At 43.7% G+C, this 24,420-nt stretch overlaps 1 protein-coding gene across 4 annotated transcripts in view; it reads left to right on the plus strand.

The window, feature by feature from the left end:
- The first annotated feature begins 1,922 nt into the window (after positions 1-1,922).
- The window catches only part of BEND3 (BEN domain containing 3), a 46,912-nt gene continuing 24,414 nt past the window's right edge, over positions 1,923-24,420 (plus strand). For 3 of the 4 annotated variants that reach the window (XM_081526859.1, XM_081526860.1, XM_081526863.1), the window contains exon 1: positions 20,533-20,714. Coding sequence is in view for 1 of the 4 variants with exons in the window: in XM_081526862.1 (XP_081382988.1) it covers positions 8,091-8,101 (11 nt within the window). In the remaining 3 variants the exon portion in view is untranslated. Of the gene's footprint in view, positions 2,087-8,034; positions 8,102-20,532; positions 20,715-24,420 lie in introns of those variants that run through there. The other variant, XM_081526862.1, reaches the window with a different exon arrangement.

The following is a 24,420-nucleotide window of genomic DNA, read 5'->3' on the forward strand; positions in this document are numbered from 1 at the left end:
AAAGGTATTTATATTTTGTGTAACTTTGTTCTTCTAATAGCCATCAATGGAAATCACGTCCATTAGTATGAAAAAAACCCTTTGGAAACATCTTTGCAAAACACTTGTGGCCCAGATGGGAAAGAATCTGCCTGCAATGCAGGAGACTCAGGTTCGATCCCTGGATCGGGAAGACAGCTTGGAGAATTCCATGGACAGAGGAGCCTGGTGTGTTACAGTCCATGAGGGTTGCAAAGAGTCAGACATGACTGAGCGATTAATTTTTTTTTCCCATGCACACAATGTGATCATTAGATCCTATTTAAGAAAGATTAAATTGTATTTTATTTCATATTTAGGAAAGGTTTGATTTTTGTTTTATTGCGTTAATTTAAACATAGAGGTTTGTTTGGGATTCTTTTTTAGATCCTCATCTCTTTATAGAGAGATTTAGAGATAGAAGATGAAGAGATGGACAAGGACAGGTAATAGAGCAAGTCTCTTTTTGATTAAACCATTAAATATCTAAACATCTGTATTTTTCTTCCCTGTGTCCTACCTACCAACTTTTTATGATCAGAAGTTGGCATGACACATTGCCTTAATTTGTATCTAGCTGTTGCTAAGCTATCACTATGGTACCAATGCACTCAGGCAAATATAATAGATAAAAACAAATGTGTAGGAAGAAAATTTTGTCCCTAGCCTCCTCACCTCTCCTGTCATCTGGAAGAGTAGTTCAACATTGAATTTCTTGGTCATAATTGCTTTACACCTGTAACAAAACAAAACAAATTAACCTGAAACTTTTGAAAACCAAGTTATTACAGCCTATAAAAATATAATGATGTCTGCAAATGTCATTTAAAAAAGTCATCACTAGTCTTTGTACCTATACCTTGTAATGATTGAAACAGCCTGCATGGTAACAGTGATTGATTTTTTTTTTGCCCTCAAGCAATGTAAAACAGCAAAAATACTGTCCTCTTAATTATAATTTTTATGGTCATGCAATCACATGGCATCTTTTTGTTGTTTCTCAATGGTTAAAGTTTTTCAAATAGCTTTAAAATTTTCAAATTCTAGTAGATAATTTCAGCAAAATGACCTAATGTAAGCTTTATCTTCAAGAGTGGTATAAATATAAACTGTACTCTCCAGTGTTATATCTCAGTCCTGTTACTTCCTTTGCCTCACTACATATACACAGCAAGCAATTAATCCAAAAGAAAAAGCTTAATTTTCCTGAAAGTGTCCATTAACACTATTCAACTATGTTTATAGACTGGATATATTACTTGTTTACCTAAATAGTAGCATAAATATCTGTTTTTAGAAAGCTTTACTATAAGTTTTTCTATATGATTGGATTCTTAAGCAAGTCTATGATTAGTTAATAAACCACTTTCCCTCTTGACTAGTTCTAATGAAAGCTTACCAACTTAAACATTGTGTGCTAACACTTCTTCCATTCTTAGCAGTCTTCCATTTTTCCCCATCAAAAAGAGCTTTCTGTTTGCAGTGTGTCAGCTGTACTATTTATAACAGAGTTAACAATGCCAACTAGAGGCAGTAAAATGTGTATATTTCATATGCAAATTCCCAGCAATAATTTCTACAATTACATATAGTTGCTTACTCTATTATGTTCAACATCAGTATTATAAAACTGAGTCCAGGAAGGAGAAAATAGTACTAATATTACTTTTTTGTATCTCTTAAAGACTTGTAGTGAATTAATTAGAAAAATACAGAGTTCAAAATGGAAGTAGCCCTAGCTTATTATAATGGATATTTTCACATAATGGGACTTTGATGACCTATTATAGTAGCTGTTCAGAGGAAGAAAGTCTCTGTATGACACAGACTGTTCTATTTTGTCTCTGTGTTTTTCCAAACAGTTCTCTCTCTCTCTCTTTTTTTTTTTTTACTGTCCCATGCAGCATGTAGGATCTTAGTTTTCCAACCATGGATTGAACCAGTCCCACTTGCATTGGAAGCACTGGAGTCTTAACCACTGAACCCCCAACGAAGTCCCAAATAGTCCTCTTTATTTCTTGTTTTACCAGATTGTGATTCCCCTGACCATACGTAGAAGAAAAAAAAAGTAAGAAACCAAGGATAAATTCATGTTTTCTTTTCACTGATGTATATTAAGTGTTATTATGTGCAAAGCACTATCGTGGATACAAGCATGACCAGAAAGGGAGATTATTTGTGTCTTTCCCCACTGTACTGTGGGCTTCTGTAGACCAGAGTCTCTTTGAAGGCAAGTGGGCTATGACAAATAGAATAGACAGATCTGGGTTCAAATACAGCTTTCCATTGAATGTGATATTAGGCAAATTCTCCAAGCTTTATCTTGCTTTCTGGTAGAAATGGAGATAGTCATCCTTGCTAGTGAAGTGGCTGCTGAGTGCATGAAAGTGTCGCTGTACCTGTTACAGAGGTTGATAGTCAGTAAATGCTGTTAAAGGAAATACTGTTTTTTTAATTATTTTATTTTATTGGCCATGCCACGCAGCTTACAGGATCTTAGTTCCCTGACCAGGGATGGAACCTGGGCCCATGGCAGTGAAAGTGCCAAGTCTTAACCACTGGGCTGCCAGGGCACTCCCAAGAAATGTTGAATATGTTTTTATAATGATGGAACAAGCAAGTAAAATGGAGTAAGAGTAAAGGAGCAATGGATTGGAAACTCTAATTAGAGTATCTAAAGTAGGTCTAGAGAATTCTTCTAACATATAGGACAATATAAGGTGAGAGAAGATCTAGAAGGGAGGTGATAGAGCCCACCCAAGGGTGCATCTTTAAAAAGGAATATTTAAAGGGCCAAGACAGGTGTAAAGCTTACAGTTTGGAAAGCTGTGGGGTTGGATGGGAACAGTATTCCTATGTTGTGGTCTGTAAACCTGCATCAAAATCTGGGACTTGCTGTAGAATCAGGACTTTACCCAGACCTACTGAGCCGAATCTAAAGAGGAGGTCGAGGATCAGTGTTTCTCATAAATTGCCAAGTAATTTTAACACACACACCAGTTTTAGATCCAGTGGGTAGATAACAAATTTCTAAGGTTCCATTGACATCTAATTCTTGGTGTGGTACAAAAGACAAAACATGAACTTTGACATAAGACAGATTCCAGCCAAGCTGGAATGCTCAAGATTTAAGCCAAACAAACAAAAAGAACCCTATCCAATAGGAGGGGGGCTTACCAGGTGGTTCTAGGGGTAAAGAACCTGCCTGCTAATGCAGGAGACCTAAGAGATGCAGGTTTGATCCCTGGGTCGGGAAGATCCCCTGAAGGAGGAAATGGCAACCCACTCCAGTATTCTTGCCTGGAGAATTCAATGGACAGAGGAGCCTGGTGGGCTACAGTCCATGGGGTCTCAAAGAGTCAGATACCACTGAAGCAACTTAGCATGCACACACCCAGTAGAAAGCAGGATAGAAAGATAAATACTGTATGATCCCACTTAATATATGGAATCTGAAAAAAACTGAACTCACAGATTCAGAGAACAGATTGGTGGTTGCCAGCAGCAGGATTTGGGATGGAGGGAGGAGGGGAATGAATGAAGGTGGTCAAAAGACACAAACTTACAGTTATAAAATAAGTCACGGGGAGGTAATGTATAGCATGGTGACCTATAGTTAATAATACTGTGTTGCATGTTTGAAAGTTGCCGAGAGTAAATCCTAAAATAAATTTGTAACTATATGTGCTGATGGATGTTAACTAGATTTATTGTGGTAATCATCCCTCAGTATATACAAAGATATAATCATTTATGTTGTATCTGAAACTAATCTTACATGTATTTGTACCTCAATTCTTAAAAAAGAAAGCAAAAAAGGGAAAAGAAGTATCAAATGTGTAAAAAGTGAAAAATATAGAATGGAAGACATTAGTACTTATATTAGAATGGATTACAATGAATTAATTAAATTCACCAACTAAAAAAATAGAATCTCAGATTCAGTTAAAAAGCACTATCCAATAAGCTATCTAAAAGAGAAACTTAAAACAAAAGACACAGAAAGATTGAAAATAAAAGATGGGAAAAATATGAACCAAAAAGAAAAGAAAAGAGAATATTAGTATCTGACAATATAGGATGTAAGGTAAACAATATATAATGGACAAAGAAGGTCATGTGCTGCTAAAAGGAACAATAGAGCAAGAAGATACAACCATCAAAAACATGTATGCACCTAACAATACAGCCTCAAAATATACAAAGGAACAACTGAAAAAAAGTAGCAGGGAGAAATGAATACATCAAATTATAGTTAAAAGATTTTAGCCACATCTTTCAGAAATTGATAAATCAAGCAGACATAAAATATACATAATGAAATTTTGAATCATACAATCAATAAGCTCAAACTATGAAGTATACACAGAGCTCAGCACCAAAGGAATAGTTAGTAAATATTAGATTCAACTATGTGAAAATGTGAATAGTTGAGAATTTTTTGCCTCTAAAAACAGTTTCATATTATTCCTCATAGTTTGTTGAAGGAATTAAACTAGCTAATGTCCATAAAGCAATTAGCACAATGTCTAATTTAGTCTCTTTTGGTATTTAGTTTACAAAGAGAATACTTTCCTCAATTATTAGTAATTGGATAAGTGAGATCCAAAAAATTCAGTCATGTGAAATGTGAGGTCACAATTTGTTTTTTAAGATTAACAAACAAATTACTCATATAGACCTAGCTGGTGAGGAATTTTGGGAGCCTAGCTGCCCTAAGTTCATGCCCAACTCAGCTGTGATTTGGTGCCACCTGGTGGTGGTCATTGGCTCCAACTTAAATATTGGTAGGGATAATTCTGAGTCCAGAAGCAGAAGGACAAGATCAGTGATCCCAGAGATGTACCAGGTTGTTGCCCAGATTCAAAATTTCAGCTAGGAGAATACTGATGACTAGAGACGCACTCTTCACCCTTCTTTCTGAAACAACTTCCCATGACTTTCCTTCACCTTCATGACCTTGACCTCCATTCCAAGATCCCCTTCCCCACCATAGCATAGAATGTTAACCCCCACCTCTGACCCTTGGGGCTTCCTTGGTGGCTCAGACTGTAAAGAATCCACCTGCAATGCAGGAGACCCAGTTTTGATCCCTGGGTCAGGAAGATCCCCTGGAGAAGAGAATGGCTAGCCACTCCAGTATTCTTGCCTGGAGAATTCCGTGGACAGAGGAGCCTGGTATACAATAGTCCATGGAGTCGCAAAGAGTCAGACACAACTGAGCGACTTTCACTTTCATGACCCTTTTCCCTGCCTTGTTCTCAAGTAGGGGCTAGACAGGAAATGGGAGCCAGTTGCCAGTTCTGCAGAATATCTAAAATTATATTTTAATATAATGGGGTTTTTATATTTTTAAAAATTAGGTTTTTACTGTGTTTTATCCAGGATCCCCTGAACACTTACAACATAGCAGCACGATATTTTTTATTTTAGAGTCTTTGATTACTACAAGTGTTTCTGGTTGGCTATAAAAAGCATTTACTAGATAGAAACCAATTGAAATTCAAGGGAATTCCCTGGTTGTCCAGTAGTTAGAACTCAGTGCTTTCACTGCAAGGACCCAGGTTCAATCACTAGTCTGGGAGCTAAGATACCACAGGCCACATGTTGTGGTCAAAAAAAAAACCAAAAACATTTCAAGCAGCAAAAATGAGGGAAGACAGGCAAAAGTGGAAAAGTTCATCCAGAGAATATTAACCCTATTACATGAATGCCATGAAATTTTAAATTTATAACTGCTTTTGTGGATGATCTCTTATTGCCCAGCAGGATCAGAAATTCTTAGTTTGGTTATTTCTTTGTTAAACTTCTTGATGTGGAGGAGCAGCTTTCCCCTCCTTGTATAAACATGCTGCCCTGCTCCATTATTTTCGTGTGCCCCCCTGAACACACCTCCTGGGCTTCTTGGAAGCTGCATGGAGGGGCACGACGACAGAGGGGGTAGTGATCAGTTGTCATTTACCTTTAGTTTCTGTCCCCATCACCCTTCCTGGCATCCTCCCACTTTTGAGTTACCTGGGTCACTCCAACAGAGTCAGGGCAAAGCAGTCTGAGATCGGCAGAACTAGCATTTTGGGATCAGAGTCTTCTTGCCTTATGGCTTCCAGAGGTCACAGGTTTCTTCAACAAAACTGTCATACACCAAGCTGAGTGTCAAATCTTGGGAGATTCGTGGCACAGACCAGAGAGGCCTTAACATGTCCACTGCCTATCACTCTGATCTTGCCTGATACTTTCGCCCACCCTCTAATTTCAAGTCTCACTGTGTTTTACTCAAAATGGCTGTTTAAAATTTTCCGAATAGGATCTGCAGTTTCCTGCCGTAGCTACTGCCTGAAGTTTTCCCCACTCAGAATGCCCTTCACCTGCCCTTTGTGGGTCAGAATCCCTCAGCCTTCCTGCGGGCTCCCAGGACAGCCCCTTCTCCACAGACCCTTCTTGATTTATTCTGACTCCTCAGTCATCCCCACTCTGGGTCTCTCCTGTGGTGCTGCCTTCTGCTTTATATCTGTTTTCAGGGTTCATGATGGATTCCTGGGATAGAATGACATCTCTTTGAGGACAGGGACCTTGTTTATCTGTTTCTTAATTCCCCAAAGAACTCAAAGCTTTGCAGTCATAGGTGTTCAATAAATATTTGTTTAACTTTGAAAGCCTTTGTCACATTAAAGCCGGCCAGGCCATCTTCCAAAGAAGTCTCACCTCCTCCTGCCAACTGCATGGGTGCTCAGCCCTATATTTAGGTACTAAATGGTCTCCCCCACCTTTCTCTGCAGTTGACATGAGCCAAATTCTGTCACTGCAAAAATTCTCCAGGAATATAGGCATTGGGAAAGCACATTCACTCACTCCAGCCTAGATTAGCCATCTCTTTGGCACTGAAATAATTTGCTTACTTTTCCTAATGTCAAGGCTGAATAAATGCAGTTTCCACAAGTACAAAGTTTACTTACTGAAAACCAGGATTGCATCAAGCATCTCATGAAGAACTTGCATGGTAACAGAAGCTGTACCTTTTATGTGTCTTAATTTTTTAATATTTAAATATTATTAAATCATTAGATATCAACTTGGGTGTAATATATTTTACTATAGACACCATTTGAAAACTTCAGTATCTCTAGAAAAATTCAGGAAATACCAAATGTTTGAGTCCTAGGGAATCATAACATAAGAACCATATTTGTCCTCAAACATGAGTTTCTCCCTACCACCATAGATATACCATTTAATTCTGCTGTTCCTAACACTTTCCTTTTAAAAAATGTTTGTAACCTTACTGGAGGCAAGTAACCCGGAACTTCTCTAATTTCTAGTGTAAAACATTCAGGGGGAAGAAGCAAGTAATATGGATTATTGGATTCCTCTGGTAGCTTTCCTCAAATTCACACACTTGAGTTCCAAAGCACAATCACTTCTCTTTGCTCCATGCTGATTATATAGGTCAGGAGGGTAATAAGGTCATTTATTTGAAGGATTTTCATCTGGTATATTTCTAATATCCTTGCCCCATTCCTGACCACTCAAATCAGTATTACAGGGAGACCCGCATCTCTCTCCCTCCACCCAAGAAAATGATGAAACAAAGGTAATTTGAGTCTGAACTTTCTGCTCCCAAATTTATCATCTTCCCAGAGCACAAGGGCTGTATTGCTTTAGTCCTTCACACCAATAATGACTCCTGTAATAACATTAGTCCTTTAAACCAATGATGGCTCAGTAATAAGTAGCACTGTGTTTACTATTAATATTAACTCAATGCATAAAACCTCAAAGGTATTACATATCTTTTCAAAAACCTTATTATTGAAATCAGAAATTGCCCATGGCAGAATCAAGAAAACAAGGGACATATACTAACAAAAGTAAATGTTACATCATACTATCAATATATTATTAAGAAGATGCAGTGTTAGATACATCTATTTTACTGTAAAAAAAAAAAATGGAATCTTTACTTAATTGGCTGAACTAGGATTTCCTTTCTAAAAGATTTTCCTGGTGCTTCTTTCCTAGGAGTCTGCAACATAGAGAAATTCTGAAGCTGTTTTATAGATAACCTCAGATCAAATATGGTCAGTAAGTATGTGTGCCAAGACTGTATCGCTGAGATACTAATCTATATTTTTATTCCCCTGGCATTTCCTCCTTTCCCTTCCCTGTCTCCAAGCAGATATTCCTATCTGGGTTTATTAAAGTTGAAATTGCCCTCAAGCTTTTGTTTCTAAAATCTGAAGCCCCAGCAGGAAGATTTGAGCCATAGGCACAATGCGTGGGCAGAAGCAGGAGGACTCTGGACAGGGTGGTGGGGGTGGGCAGGCTGCTGTGTGGGTGGGCTCTCCAGCAGCCTGGCTGGGAGGCAGGAGGCCTGCCCCCAAGAAGCTGTAGCTGTAGCTGGGAGCTGTGACCACAAACTACAGACCTATGCGTTACATCTGACTTTGTTTGACCATGTGAATTTCAGTCACTGAGCATTATAAATTTAGGCAATTTTATATAGAAGTCCAGGTTGGAGCTTCTCTTGAATAATTAGCAGATTTGGCCACACTGTGTTCAGTCTCTTATGGCACCAAGGCTGCCTGCCTTAGATAAGGAATAAATGCTCTAGTTTGCCAGAATCCCTAGAAGTCATCCCTACGCTGACGCCAGGGGTTCGTTGTCACTCATTGTGACACTGGCACTGCTCCAGGCAATAGAAGATGGTCTTCTTTACCCCAGATTTTTTCCATAAATGAAGAAATGAAACATAAACTTAAAGATGGTTCATGAAAGAAACAGAGGAGCTGGTGCACTTCTCCGTGGAAGTGAAGATGTTCTTATGTGTCTGATAGGCAAACTTCACGCTTCACTCGTGAGCTCTCCCAGCCTGCTCCCTATAGGCATTTGGATCATGGATCCCCCGTTCCAGGCAGCCTTGCAAAGAGATGACCGCGTCCCTGGTTGGGCATGGCAGAGCCGCTGCCTGCAGGGTACAGCAGGCAGAATGATGGACGGCTCAGCCAGAATCCATGTGGGCAGATGCCTGGAGGCCAGAGGCCCCTGGAACCTTCTGGTGGGGGTAGGGAGGACTCCAAAAGGACAGGGCTCTAGACAGAAAATGAATTAGAAAAATCATTATCTCACAAACACAAGCGTACAGACTGAGATTTGCATGCAGCACCTTTTCTTTCTGGCTGACTTGGTTACTTAGCTCAGGGCTCTGATGGCACCAACATGCACTCGTGACAGAGGCGACCATGGCCTGTCCTAGAGAAAGACAGCAGATGCACTGTCTTTTCCTTATGAGAGGGGTAAGGAGAAAGGACATGAGGGTTGGAGAGCATCACGTGTTTTAGAATTAAATGATGCTGTCTTTTTCTCTTCTTGGGTGGAGTTTGAATTTAAAGTGGTATCTTCCAGACAGCATTCAGGCCAATCATATGAACCTTTGTGCTTTTGCTGCTAAACTAGAAATGTGTTTTCAAAACCTTAACTGTTACGTGCCCAGGCTATTTATTTCAGCAGTTTGCTCACCCCATTTATAACCAATAAAAATAACAACTATCCTTTATTAAACTTAGCTTATACCAACCACTCTGCGGTGCTCCCCATAGCTGCCTGCCTCATTTATAACCATCCTGCAGGGTGCCCCATGCCTTGAAAAAGGAAATGGATGCTAAAAGCTTAAGCAGCGTCCAAAATCCCACACTTAGTACATGTGGGAGCCTGAATTCAAATCCAGGGGTCTGTTTGACTTCATGAGCCCTGCACTTTGCAGCCAACATCACCTTGATGTCACCATCAAATGTGACAGCATTTATCACCATCTGCTACCTCCAGGGCAGCAGTAGGGCTGGAGTCATGGAAATGTGAATGCGAAGGGCCAAGTCCCCAAGGAGCAGCGAAATTAAATTAGGCACATTCTTTAGAAAAAGGGAAAGCAGATTCGTGGAGTGACAGAGATGTTAGCAGTGATCCTTGGAGTTGTGGTGCAGCGGAGAAAGCCACCATGTCAGCAGATATTCACTCTGGGACCCAGTGCTTCTGGGATGTTAGGACTGAGTCCAAGTGAGCTTAGTCCTTTTTTTCCCAATGGCAACCCACTCCAGTACTCTTGCCTGGGAAATCCCATGAATGGAGGAGCCTGGTAGGCTGCAGTCCATAGGGTTGTTGAGTTGGACACGACTGAGCGACTTTACTTTCACTTTTCACTTTCATGCATTGGAGAAGGAAATGGCAACCCACTCCAGTGTTCTTGCCTGGAGAATCCCAGGGACTGGGGAGCCTGGTGGGCTGCGTCTATGGGGTCGCGCAGAGTCGGACACGACTGAAGCAACTTAGCAGCAGCAGCAGCAATGAGTTGTACTGTGTCCTCAAGATAATGTTGAACTCCTTACCCCCATTGTCTGTGAAACAGGGTCCACTTGGAATTAGAGTCCTTGCATATACTCAAGTTAAGATGAGGTTATTAGTGGGGGGGGGGTCCCTAATCCAGTACGACTTTGTCCATATAAAAAGGAGAAATTTAGACACAGAGACAGATATGTACTGGAGGAAAAGGATGGCAAGACCCATGGAGAACATCATCTAAGAGCCAAGAAACTTCTGAGGCCCCCAGAAGCAAGGAGAGAGCCCTGGAACAGAGCCTCTGTATAGCTCTCAGACAGAGCCTAGCCAGCCAACCTCTTGATATGGGACTCCTACCCTCCAGATAACCATGATGGTGTAATCAGACACCCTGGAATGCAAAGTCAAGTGGGCCTGAGGAAGCATCACTACAAACAAAGCTAGTGGAGGTGATTCCAGTTGAGCTATTTCAAATCCTGAAATATGATGCTGTGAAAGTGCTGCACTCAATACGCCAGCAAATCTGGAAAACTCAGCAGTGGCCACAGGACTAGAAAAGGTCAGTTTTCATTCCAATCCCAAAGAATGGCAATACTAAAGAATGTTCAAACTACCGTACAATTGCACTCATCTTACATGCTAGCAAAGTAATGCTCAAAATTCTCCAAGCCAGGCTTCAACAGTACATGAACCAAGAAATTCCAGACGTTCAAGCTGGATTTAGAAAAGGCAGAGGAACCAGAGATCAAATTGCCAACATCCACTGGATCATCGAAAAAGCAAGCGAGTTCCAGAAAAACATCTATTTCTGCTTTATTGACTACGCCAAAGCCTTTCACTGTGTGGATCACAACAAACTGTGGAAAATTCTGAAAGAGATAGGAACACCAGTTCACCTGACCTGCCTCTTGAGAAATCTGTATGCAGGTCAGGAAGCAACAGTTAGAACTGGACATGGAACAGACTGGTTCCAAATAGGAAAAGGAGTATGTCAAGGCTGTATATTGTCACCCTGCTTCTTTAACTTCTATGCAGAGTATATCATGCAAAATGCCAGGCTGGATGAAGCACAAGCTGGGATCAAAATTGCCAGGAGAAATATCAGTAACCTCAGATATGCAGATGACACCACCCTTATGGCAGAAAGTGAAGAACTAAAGAGCCTCTTGATGAAAGTGAAAGAGGAGAGTGAAAAAGTTGGCTTAAAGCTCAACATTCAGAAAAGTAAGATCATGGCATCCAGTCCCATCACTTCATGGCAAATAGATGGGGAAACAGTGGAAACAGTGACAGACTTTATTTTCTTGGGCTCTAAACTCACTTCAGATGGTGACTGCAGCTGTGAAATTAAAAGATGCTTACTCCTTGGAAGAAAAGCTATGACCAACCTAGACAGCATATTAAAAAGCAGAGACATTACTTTACCAGCAAAGGTCTGTCTAGTCAAAGCTATGGTTTTTCCAGTAGTCATGTATGGATGTGAGAGGTGGACTATAAAGAAAGCTGAGTGCCGAAGAATTGATGCTTTTGAACTGTGGTGCTGGAGAGGACTCTTGAGAGTTCCTTGGACTGCAAGGAGATCCAACCTGTTAATCCTAAAGGAAATCAGTCCTGAATATTCATTGGAAGGACAGATGCTGAAGCTGAAACTCGAATACAGTGGCCACCTGATGCGAAGAGCCGACTCACTGGAAAAGACCCTGATGCTGGGAAAGACTGAAGGCAGGAGGAAAAGGGGATGACAGTGGACAAGATGGTTGGATTGCATCACCAATGCGATGGACATGAGTTTGAGTAGGCTCCAGGAGTTGGTGATGGACAGGGAAGCCTAGCGTGCTGTAGTCCATGGGGTGGCAAAAAGTTGGACACAACTGAGTGACTGAACTGAAATGATCCTCCAGAACCATTGAGACAATAAATTTGTGATGATCTAACCCATCCAGGTTGTGATACTTGATGATGGCTGCCCTAGGAAAGAAAATTATCACCCAATGTGTACACACTTTAAAAAAGAAGATTCTGTTGTGTGGGTTTGTTATTGTGCATTCCAGAGACCTGCTGAGCAGGGCTGGTACACAGCCACTGGGAAGTCCGACATCATCTACATGCAGCCTTGAGCGACTACTCACATTTCAAGCCTCAGCCCCCAGTCCAATCAGCTGGAGTGTCCAGTGCATGCATCACAGTCACGGCAGGGAGGAGCCACTTGAGATACTGCAGAAGGCAACAGGAGGGATGATGTTGAGGCTCTGTGGAGTTCAGTACAAGAGCATCATGGAAAACACAAATAAACAGTACAGTCAGGTAATACCAGTTAGGCTGAAATAGGGGTCATCTACAGTAGAGGAGTAACTAGAACAGTGGGAGTACAGGCTTGCATGTGGGAGAGGGATGGTGAAAACCTCACAACAGTGTAGACATTTGGCTGGGCTTCAAACGATGAATAGGAGTTCACAGGGGCAGGATAGAAGCATCACAAGCAAAGGCAAAGAAGATAGAAATGCCCAGCCTAAGCAGGAAGGTGTGCCTCAGGACTCCCTTGTGTCTTAGAGTAGGATGGAATTTTCTGGAAAGAAAATATTAAATTCTATTCTGGTCAGTACTGCTGATGTTTCAAACAACTAAACTGGGAATTAACCAGACTTAATTGGGAAACAGTAGAAGAATTAGTACTTAGGATATAGCGTAAGTCATGCCAATTGCCAGTCATGCATCCAGAGTCTGGCACATATTAGCTTGAGTTAATTATTTGTTAAATGAAAGAATGAATTACAAGCCATGTCATCTCTCTGGGCTTTATTTTTTCCCCACTTGTTTAAAAATGAGGTGGGTTGGTATGGGGAGGTAGTATGGCTACTCCATCTCTCTCAGGTCTGTGATCAAGGGCAAACCGAATGACAAAATGTGAAAACACTATTATTATAGATTAATTGTTTGTGTCCTTCCCAAATTCATATGCTGAAGCCCTAACTGCCAATATAATGGTATTTGGAGATGGGGCGTCTAGGAGGTAATTAGGGTTAGATGATGTTATGAGGGTGGGGCCCTCATGATGGGATTAGTGCCCTAATAAGAAGAAGCTGCCTGCCAATGCAGGAGACATAAGAGACACAGGTTCGATCCCTGGGTCAGGAAGATTCCCTGGAGAAGGGCATGGAAACTCACTCCAGTATTCTCACCTGAAGATTCCCACAGACAGAGGAGCCTGGCCAGCTATAGTCCATAGGGTCACAGAGTCAGACATGACTGAAGTGACTGAGCATGTATAACAAGAAGAGATACCAGGGACAGAGCTTGCTCTCTATTCACCATGTAAGGACACAGCAAGAACATGACTATTTGCAAACCAGGAAGACAGCTCTCACCAGAAGCCATTATGCCAGCACCCTGATCTCGGACTTCAGGCCTCCAAAAATGTGAAAAAATAAACTTATTCTATTTAAGGCACCCAGGGTATGGTATTTTATTATGGCAGCCTGAGGAGACTAAGACAACTATGGAAAGAACTTTATACCTGTGTGATATTATTCCAGAGTTGGTATAGAATGGTGGATGAAGTCCTAGACTGGGAGGTGAGGGGGTTGTGACATGTGGCCCAGATTCTGCCATGACTTAGCCGCCTGTCTTTGGGCTATTCCCATATAACACATAAGTGGTATAGGGGCCATTCCAGGAGGCACCATTCACATAGACTAGGAGCTGTCCTGCTCCAAGCCTTCAACCATTTGTTTATTCATCTATAGAAAGGGGAAGAGAAATGGAACATATGATATCTAACAACAATTCACTTATTCTTTCAACAACTGTTGAGAATTGATTATGTCTCAGGCACAGAGCCAGGCACTTGGAGATACTGTGGGATCACGGTCTTGCCCCCCAAAAGTTTACATTCTACTTGAAGAGACAGACAGAAAGGCCATTGTACCTTCATGTGAACAGGGTCTCTGTCCCAGTCAGCTCAGGCTGCCATAACAAAATACCATGGACTGAGGGGCTTAAACAACAGAAATGTATTTTCTCACAATTCTGGAGACTGGAAGTCTAAGATCAAGCTGCCGGCAGGGCTCTCCTGAGGCTGTCTTCCTGGCCTACAGACAGCCACCTAAATGTCCTGACATGGCCTTTTCTCTGGGTAGGCACATCCCTCTTTGTATAAGGACACCAGTCACATGAGATTGAGGCCCACTCATATAACCTCACTTAACCTTAACTGCCTCTTTAAAGACTCTATATACAAATACAGCCACATTCTGAGCTACACTAGGGGTTAGGACTCCAACCCCTGGGGGGACTAGGTACAGGGATGGGAGGGGGCTCAATTCAGTCTGTAATAGCCTCTATGACAGGGAGATTCAGAGCAGGGACCTCCACCCCAGGCTGGGACCCATGAGGCCTCTTGAGGAAGAGAGCTAAGCTGCTGAGGAGTAACGGATGAGGCCGAAGGTGAGCTACCACGTTCGTGACTACAACTGTGTGAAACACTAACCTTGTATATTTAACTCTTTGGTGGACTCTGATTTATTTTGAAACCTGTTTGGCCTTTAGTAGGCGTGACATACAAAAAGGAACCCCAAAACATTGTTCCAGAGGCCAGTGTGCCTTGGGCAAGCTACCTTTTCTTTTTGCCTCGGTTTCCTTATTGGTAAAATCAGGCCGTTGGCATCTATTATTTCTCAGGCCCTAATATGCCATGATTATAGTGAAATCCTTAGACATATTCAGTTATATCTCTAAAATACTGTGCCGACATTTCAGAAGTTTGTGGAAAAGGAGCCGTGGATTCTGTAGCCAAATACTGTATTTACTTTTGGAGCATTATTACTGAGATTTCTTCTCTCTTTTTTTTTTAAGTCAAAACAATAGATTGATAAAGGGGAGTCAGGTGACAGGTGTCAAGCCAGGCACTCACACCAATGTTGCATGACTTAAAAAAAATTATTTACATATTTATTTATTTATTTTTGGCCATGCTGGGTCTTCTTTGCTGCATGGGCTTTTCTCTAGTTGAGGCAATTGGGGGGCTACTCTCTAGTTGTGGTGCACAGGCTTCTCATTACAGTAGCTTCTCTTGTTGCAGAGCATGGGCTGTAGGATACTGGGCTCGGTAGTTGTGACTCATGGGCTCTGAAGAAGATTCAGTAGTTGTGGCACACAGGCTTAGTTGTTCCGCAGTGTGTGAGAGCTCCCTGAATTAGGGACAGAACCCATCTCTCCTACACTGGCCGGCGGATTCTTTACCACTGAGCCACCAGTGAAAGCCTGCATGACTTTTAGCTACTCCAGGGTGACTTGTTCCTTAGGCCAAGGTGACAACTCTTTTTTGGTGTGTGGGAGGGGAAAGGGTTGCAAAAGCAATAGATGCTCACTGTAGCTGTTTCCTTGTTAGGGGACGAGGAAATCAAATATTTCACGAAGGTTTAACAAGAAAAAGTACTAATAAGTTCCTTCTTTCTACCATTATGTACCTCCAGGGTAACCACTGTTACCCCTGTGCTTTCAGGACCTTTTCTGTTCACACCCAGATATAGGTACATACATGTTTTTCTTTTCTTTTCTTTTTACAAAAGTGGGTTTACACTATATAGAGATCTGTAATTTTCTTTCTACTCAATAATATGTCATAGACACTTTCTGTACTCATGAAAAAGAGTACCTTCCTCTTTCTAAAGCTGAGATAGTGTGCCATAGCATGTGTCATCATTTTGACTATTTTCCAAGTTCTCTCCCAATTTTTCTGTTATGAGTGATCCTGCAATGAACATCCAACATTTGCTTGTAATGTTGCAAGGAACATACAACATTTGTTTGTAGTTGTAGCCTTGATTGAGTTAGGATGGATTCCTAGAAGTAGAATCACTGGATCTCAAGTTCATTTCTACGAGGTATTTAATTTTACAGAGGAGATTTCAGGCAAGTCAAATAAGACTTTAAAAATGTATATATATGTATGGAGAACATTTCATTTCATTTAGAGTCTTTTGGCCCAAAGCAAGAAATAATTTCTTAAAAACCAGCCAGTTACTAGAGTAGTGTATATGTCCTTTTTTTTTTTCGTTAGTGTACTCTGATTGGCTGGGAAACCAGCCTCCCCTTGCTCCCTGCTTCCTGCCTGTCGCTTTGCTGTGTGATCTGTGTGGGGAACTCCTGACTGCAGGCCCTTGGGCACCCCTCTGGGCTTGGGGGCCCTGGTGGCTGCAGCGCCTCCAGCTAGCACTCTGGGTTCAGAAGGAGCTATCGTTCAGATTGGCATTTGTTTTCTCAAGGGCTTGAAATTGAGAGTGGGATTGCAGCAGTTTTCACTCTCCGTAAGATTTCTTTTTGCAGACTCCTTATTGTGCAAGCCAGATATCTACTAAAATCAGTTCCTAATGGTTATGCTGGGTGCTTAAAATCTCAAGGTGCTATAAATTATTCAATAGTTCCTCTACACAAAAGGAAAACTGCCCAGCACAAATTCTCTGCAACTTTTCATGCAACACCTCTCTTTTTTTTTTCTTTTCCACACTGGATCATGGTGTGTCGTTTACCTGCTCCAGATTCCACTAAAGGTGGAGTTGGTTCTCCTCACACCCCCTCCCCAGCACACAAGGGGTTAAACTGAACTCCTTGAGCCCACCTTCCCAAACAAAAGTCAGTTTTGCAAGTTACTCAGCCAGATGTCTTTCAGTAGGTTCTATTTAAGAAAGTTAATACAAGCTTCTCTGCTCCTCCTCTTTTTCCCTCTTACTTCAGTTGTGAGTATTCACGGAATCTGGATCTGCCAGCTACTTCTGTTTGAAGTTGAAAGCTTGGCAAAATTATACATCCAGCAGGCAAGAAGTAAAGTGGAAATGTCTGCAAGTAACAGTGAAATCTGTTGCATTGTTTTAAGACTTAACTACTGGGGGATAAAAAGTCCTATAAATACTGTTGAGGCAGCTATAAGTACATTTTATGATGATCAAAACCTTTAGAACAACAGCTAAAGGATATCTGAAACCTGATGTCTATCTGCCACTCTTAATTATATACATTGATTGATATTAAAGATATCCCACTTTTCATTAAATGCTGTGTAATTTTGAGTTTTTACAGTTAGTGTTTTATGTGAGTCCTTTGTATGGCCAAGTAGCCAGTTGACTCCCTGCTGCCTTTTACTCAGGTAAAACTGGAAATGAACTCATTAGATCAATCGTAGCAGCTCTAATTTGAAATCTTGAAAAATGCATTTCTAATGAAGAAATTTCCAATCAAGCAGACCTCTAAATCTTAGGTTTCTATTTTTTTCAGGTTTTTATACATATCCTTATGAATCATTAGCAGTCACTCCTGCTGACTTCTTAAGATTACATCAGGCAAGAATTGTGCTTTTTAAAACCTCATTCCTCTCCTCATCTTGTTGTTTAGTCTCCAAGTCATGTCTGACTCTTATTTGACTCCATGGACTGTAGCCCACCAGGGTTCTCTCTCCATGGGATTTCCCAGGCAAGAATACCAGAGTGGGTTGCCATTTCCTTCTCCAGGGGATATTCCCAACTCAGGGATGGAACCCGCATTTCCTGTATCTCCTGCAATGGCAGGCAGATTCTTTACTACTGAGCCACCAGGGAAGCCCTTCTCCCCATCTTATTCCATGTTTATTCATATTTTTTCATAAGGCGTTACATTTATCCAATAGCACTTTCAAAAATATTGTTTTTTAAAGACTCCAGGATACAACTGGAATACAATTCCAATGCATGTTTTTACCTTTTTAAAAAAATCTTTTGTCCTGCTTTCTCATTAAAAAAAACAAAAACAAATTCATATAAACACACAAAATCATTTGAAGGTAGACAGTTGCCTTTCCCACACTGCAGTAACTTCCCTTTTTGCTAACAACTCATTTGGAATAGCTTACTTTAAGTAGCAATGTTGATCCAGTTATGCAAATTAAGATACATAATTTACAATAATACTCAAGGTCACTTTGTAGTTTCCTGAGAGATTATGTTTTGAAAAGTCAGTTTATATCAGTTAAGCAAGCTGCTTGCTTTAGATGCTATAGAATTATTGTTATCTCACAAAACCTTTGGTTCTGAACAATGCGAACAAGGAAATGTTCATTTTTAATTATTTTATTTCCACTGATTTAGTATTTAATTTCTCCTCCAATACCTGAGTTGTTACTGTTAATGACTGGCTATAGATATACCCTATAACACATTGCATCTAGTCCCTTTTGTAAAAATGTGTAACAAGGTCATTTTACATTTTTAAAGTACTAAGTAAAGTGGTTTAAAAATGCAAAGTGAGCTTAAATGCTACTCTTAATTCTTCCTAACTCTTCCACTGGGAAACCCTAGAAAACTGAATTAATGAAATGCAACTTATACTTTTTAAATTCTAATTATAACTGTCACATTAAATTGAAGGTGAGACTAAAACTGCTATATGTTAACTAAGTCAAGCGATGTACTCTATCATACATGTTATTTAATGTGAGAATGTTAAAAGTCAAGTTCCCGGCAGAAATAGAAGTGCCTCTATTCTGTCTTCAGGGAATGTATAAATTAACCATTCCGCCCCAAGCGGTCTTCCTCCCTTTTTCCCTCCGCCCTATTTTAAATGTAGATAGGGCGACTCAAGTCTTTTGAATTTGAAGGGCTGCTATCTCGGCCCCATTCTTTTCATCATCCTCTTTTGAATGACACTGAGCATGTATGGATTCTTTTATAAAACACCCCCTGGACGCAGGGCTAGGTTCTCCCTGCTGCTTGCTAATTTTGCATAGCAATTAGTACTGACTGTTCGAAATCAGTTCGAGAATGTTCCACGTAGAACCTCAAAGGTCTTAGGTAACCTCCTGCCTATAGGTTTCAAACCCAAAGGGGAAGAACTTGCATAATTGCTAAATTCCCAGTTGGAACGGTCTGGAAGAGGATACGTAATGCAAAACTATACGTTAATTCAAACCCTCCCCGCGCCCCGGCAGCAAGGAGCCAGCATATGCCTTCTTTTAAAATCTATTCTACCAATTCACTGACCGCGCAGGGCCGGGCCACATGGTCCTCCCTTGCAGCCAGTCAGCTGTGAGCAGCAGATGGGATCATTTGCATTTTTCTTTTTATACTTTCTTCGACCCGCAAATTAAAGGATTTTTTAAAATTTACATTCTCATTGTTTGCCTTAAATATAAACGTGGCTTAACTGTTGGGTTGGGCTTCCCTGACCCTCATACACCACATCTCTTTAAGTCACTGAGACTTGAGAAAATACCCGAGGGGTAGGTTTCATTATTTATCAACTTGGAATCTCCAGTCCGGGAGTCAGGAGTAGAAAGAATGAGCCTTTATTGAGTTGGTGACTCGTGTTTTTCTATTTTAAGCGCTCGGCGCAGCTATCCCGTGGGTTTGTCTGTGGCATGTGGGTCTGTGAGCCCGCGCACTTCTGAATCTCAGGCTCCGCAGCCTCAAACCTCAAAACTTTGGGTTACAAGCAGAAGGCAGATTTTAGCTCTTAGGCTTACAAGAGAGGGCGGCCACCCTACTTGGGGGAGTGGCCAGAGCCAGTGTTTCCCAGCGCCGGGGTCAGTCTCCCGCGGCCCGCCAGACTCCATGCAGGCTCCGCGGGGGCCACCCGGGTCCCCGCGCCCCAAAGTCTTTGTGCCGATCGGACGAGGGAACACTCGCCCGGAGGGACAGGGCCACGGCCGAGATAGCAAAAAATGCGAGAGAGGCGCGGGCGCGGGGGGAGGCGCCCCGCACAGTCGCCGATCCGCGGAGGGAAAAAAAAAAAAAAAGTAGAAAAAGAGGCTTTTCAGGTCAAACTCCTCCGGTCTGAGGAACCACGTTGTAGAGATATGAGTCGCGGGGGGAGAACACACGATGTGCAGGGTACATTGTTAGCCAGCGCTGGCCCGGCGCACCGTGGGTGCGCGGCCGCCGCCCCCCGCCCCGGGCAGCGGGCGCGGGCCCACGTGGAGCGGCGCGGCACCGGATGAGCGCGCTGGGCCGCCCGGGTCCCCGGAGTGCGCGCCCCAGCTCCCTGCCGCGGCCGTTCACGCCCGAGCGCCGCCGCCGGTCCCGCGTGTGCCCCGCTGAGGGGGAGGGGCGGGCTGGGGGTGGGGGCGGAGGGGTTGTGGTTCCACTGCAGCGGGGGCTCCTGTGTCCTTGTGCGGAAATGACACACGGAGTCCCGTCACGTCACGCGAGAGCGCAGCGCACGGACACACACAAAGAGAGGGGAAAATACACGGCGCCCGCCCGCTGCCCCCAGCAACTCCCCGGGCCGCCCCGGCCTGGCCCTCCGCGCGCGGCCCCCACTCCCCAGCCCCGCGCTCCCCCTACCCCCCACGTGGCGCCCCAACTCGGCGCGGGCCCGCTCTGCAAAGTACAGAACTCGTGTCCCAGGTAAGTGCGGGGCGGTTCAAGCCGGCCGCGCGGTGGCGGCGGCTCCGGAGCAGACGGACGGGCGAGTGGCTGCAACATCCATGCCGGGGTGGGGGGCGGGAGCAGGGGAGGGGACGCGTAGGGGGGCTGCCCGGAGAGCGCTCGCCGGGAGGGGCGCCCACCCCCGCGCAGGGCCGAGTCCCCGGAGCGGGCGCCGGGCGCCCACGGGTTCGCCGCGCCCATTGTGCCGCGCGCCCCTTTGTGCCCGCTCGGAACGCGGCGGCTCCATGGCGTTCCGGGGAGCACGCGCGCCGCGCGGGGGCGGGGGGGGGAAACGCGCAGTGGAACAGTCCGCGCCGCCACCGCCCCACTCGCGCCGCGCGCCGGCCCCGCACCCCCGCCGGGCGCCGCGATGGAGCGGCCGGGGCCGCCGGAAGGCTCTGCGAAGCCAGCGGCGGACTCGGCGTCCGCGCTCCGCCGGGCTGCGGCTGGGGACGGGCTCGGCGTGCAGAAGGGGGGTGTCAGAGCCGGAGTAGGGGGCGGGGACTGGAGGAAGATACGGAGCGGGGAGCGGGAGGCCCGAGAAGCCGCCGCTCGGAGGGACGCTGCCTCCGGAGTCAGCAAATGGAGCGAGGCAGGCCCGCGGCGGCGACGGCTGGCGGCCGGCAGCGGACAGGGACGGGCCCCGCCGCCAGGGGGCGCAGCGCTCCCTCCCGGGCCGTCCACGGCACGGTTCGCGGTTCCCGCTGCCCGGGAGCTGGAGGCGGGCCCGGCGCCTTGGGCGTGCGCCCGGCTGGCGCGAGGCCTTCCCGGCCGGCCGCGGAACCGGAGCCCTGGCGCCCGCCGCCCCTCGTGACCTCCCCCTCCCTCTTTCTTGTAAACGTGATTCCCACGCAGACTTGGTGCACGCCGCGCCCGTGAGTTGTGATGCAGAGCCCGTCAGGGCCTTGCGTGCCGAAACATTTTTTCCCAAGGTGTTTTTGCAGAGGTAAAGGAATTTGAGTGCTCAGGTGGCCTGTCTGGAAGAATTTTACACTCAAATGCCAGCTGGGCGAGGATGTGCGGAAGAGGGCTGTGCACTTCAGCGTTGGAAAGGTTCAAGTTCACCTTAACGTAACTTTTGTAACTTATTAACTGTTCCCCGTGGCACGGGGCAACACATGGAGTGCTCGAAAGCTGAGGCTGTGGGAAACTGAGGCAAGGAAGTGAATTCTCCGGCTGGGGCTGGCTCCTGTTGGCCCAGAAGGACTGAGACTGAGGAGGGTTTCTTTTGTTATGCACACTCCCAATCCCACCCCCCTTGGTTTTTCTTTCCTCCTCCACACCCCTTTTAAACCATCCATCTTTAGTTTACAGTTTCATGTCTCTTCCCTCAGTACTGAGGTTGCGTGAGATTTTATATCTTAACAGTTTTACATCCCCAGCCACTAACCCAGGATCTGATAACTTAGTAGGTGCTCAGTAAATTTTTGCTAAATGAATATGGAGAACCTCTTGGATTCCAGGAGAAAGAGGACCAGTGCATCCTGTTCCTATTAGTGGGCTGGCATGTGCATGGCCCTTGAAATAAATCCATGGAAGAACCAGAGCCTTTAAAATATCTATCACATAACAACTGCACAACTGAACGTGGATTTTGCCATAGAGGCCATCTCCTTGTTGAAGGAATTTAACAAAGTTTTATGTCCTTCCCATCTCCCATCACGCACAAAGCACTAGTAACCTCCAAAAGCAGGACCACTTAGGACCTAGTAGACAAGCTGGTCAGCATCCCAATAGTCTGTTAAAGGTACCACTTAGACACATTTACTTTACCCACTTTCAAACTTGTAAGTTCTTAAGCATCCCTAAAGTGAGCAAAAGAAGAGTAAAATGTCTAATAAGAAGAGAACTGAAGTCTACCCAACAGTGGTTTGATTAGGTGAAATTTTAATCTCCTGCAGGAATGTCCCACCAGCCACTTGTCTGGAAAGCCCTGAAGCAACAAGAAATAACATGCTTTTATGAATTGTATTGATTCCACGGTGAAAAAATAGAGGGATGTGGCTTGTAAATAACCTCAAATTTTATAGTGTAGAGACACATGAAGGCTGCTAGTCAACCAGCAAAAAAATTCAGTGTATGGGAGGTTGGAGTGTGATGTGTTTGTTTTTCCTGGCACTTAATTTTGATGACAAATTATGGTTCCTCCCCTATTATTCATTGTGCCTATTATTGGCTAAAGCAAGTTTGGGGGAATTATTTGTAGAATTAGCTTTTGGGATGGTGGAACTTTTCTGTATCCTCTTGATGGTGGCTACAGGGATGTGTATATCTGTGTTACCTTTCATAGAACTGTATGCCCTCTCCCTCCCCACCCCCCCAACCAGAGAGTAAATTTTACTGTATGGTAATTTAAAAAAATAAAATTTAAAGTCACATAGACACACACAAAGGGATATTTTATGTGCTTTGTGAGCATCACCTTGCTGTTTCTTTCCTCGGCAGATTGAACAGTGGCTCTTCCCCTTCTGATGTTCCAGTATCTCTTGCAGCATTATTATTTCAGTCCAGGCTCTTGTCGTGGTTTCTGGAATGAGCTGCCATACATGACCTGCACATGCCTAGCTAAGGGCTCTCTACCCTGGCATCAGGCCTTCAATGTGTCAAACAGGAGTGGTGCAATTTCACTTGGACTGGTGTTAATGCCTGGTATATTAGTCACTGAATGATCAGACATTTTACAAACTGTTGTTTTTCTCTTTTTTTAATTATTTATTTTTTGGGCTGCACCTTATGAGATCTTAGTTCCCTGACCAGGGACCAAACCTGCACCCCCTGCATTGGAACCATGGAGTCTTAACCTCTGGGCTGCCAGGGAAGTCCCACACACTGTTGTTTTACAGCTGAGTTTTCTCAGCAGCTCACCTGGTAAATACTCTTCCTCCTTTTTTTTTTTTCATTTATTCAACTTATGTATTTTTTGATTAACTTATTTGTTTTAATTAGAGGCTAATTACAGTATTGTGGTGGTTTTTGCCATACACTGACATGAATCAGCCATGGCTGTACATGTGTCCCCCATCCTGAACCTCCTCCCACCTCCCTCCCCATCCCATCCCTCAGGGTCATCCCAGTGCACCAGCCCTGAGCGCCCTGTCTCATGCATCGAACCTGGACTGGTAATCTGTTTCACATATGGTAATACACATGTTTCAGTGCTATTCTCTCAAATCATCCCACCCTCGCCTTCTCCCACAGGGTCCAAAAGTCTGTTCTTTACATCTGTGTCTCTTTTGCTGTCTCGCATATAGGGTCATTGTTACCATCTTTCTAAATTCCATATATATGCGTTAATATACTGTATTGGTGTTTTTCTTTCTGACTCACTTCACTCTGTATAATAGGCTCCAGTTTTATCCACCTCATTAGAACTGATTCAAATGCATTCTTTTTAATAGCTGAGTAATATTCCATTGTGTGTATGTACCACAGCTGTCTTATTCATTCGGCTGCCGAAGGACATCTAGGTTGTTTCCATATCCTACCTATTGTAAACAGTGCTGCAATGAACATTGGGGTACACGTGTCTCTTTGAATTCTGGTTTCCTTGGTGTGTATGCCCAGCCGTGGGATTGCTGGGTCGTATGGCAGTTCTATTTCCCTCTCCCTCCATTTTTAATTCCACCTGAAACACATGTATAGCCATCTCTCAATATTTGTGTGGAATTGGATACAGGGCCGCTTT

This window comes from Giraffa tippelskirchi, chromosome 9 (assembly GCF_054371585.1).
Source record: "Giraffa tippelskirchi isolate mGirTip1 chromosome 9, T2T-mGirTip1v1.2.pri, whole genome shotgun sequence".
In the NCBI taxonomy this organism is placed as follows: domain Eukaryota; kingdom Metazoa; phylum Chordata; class Mammalia; order Artiodactyla; family Giraffidae; genus Giraffa; species Giraffa tippelskirchi.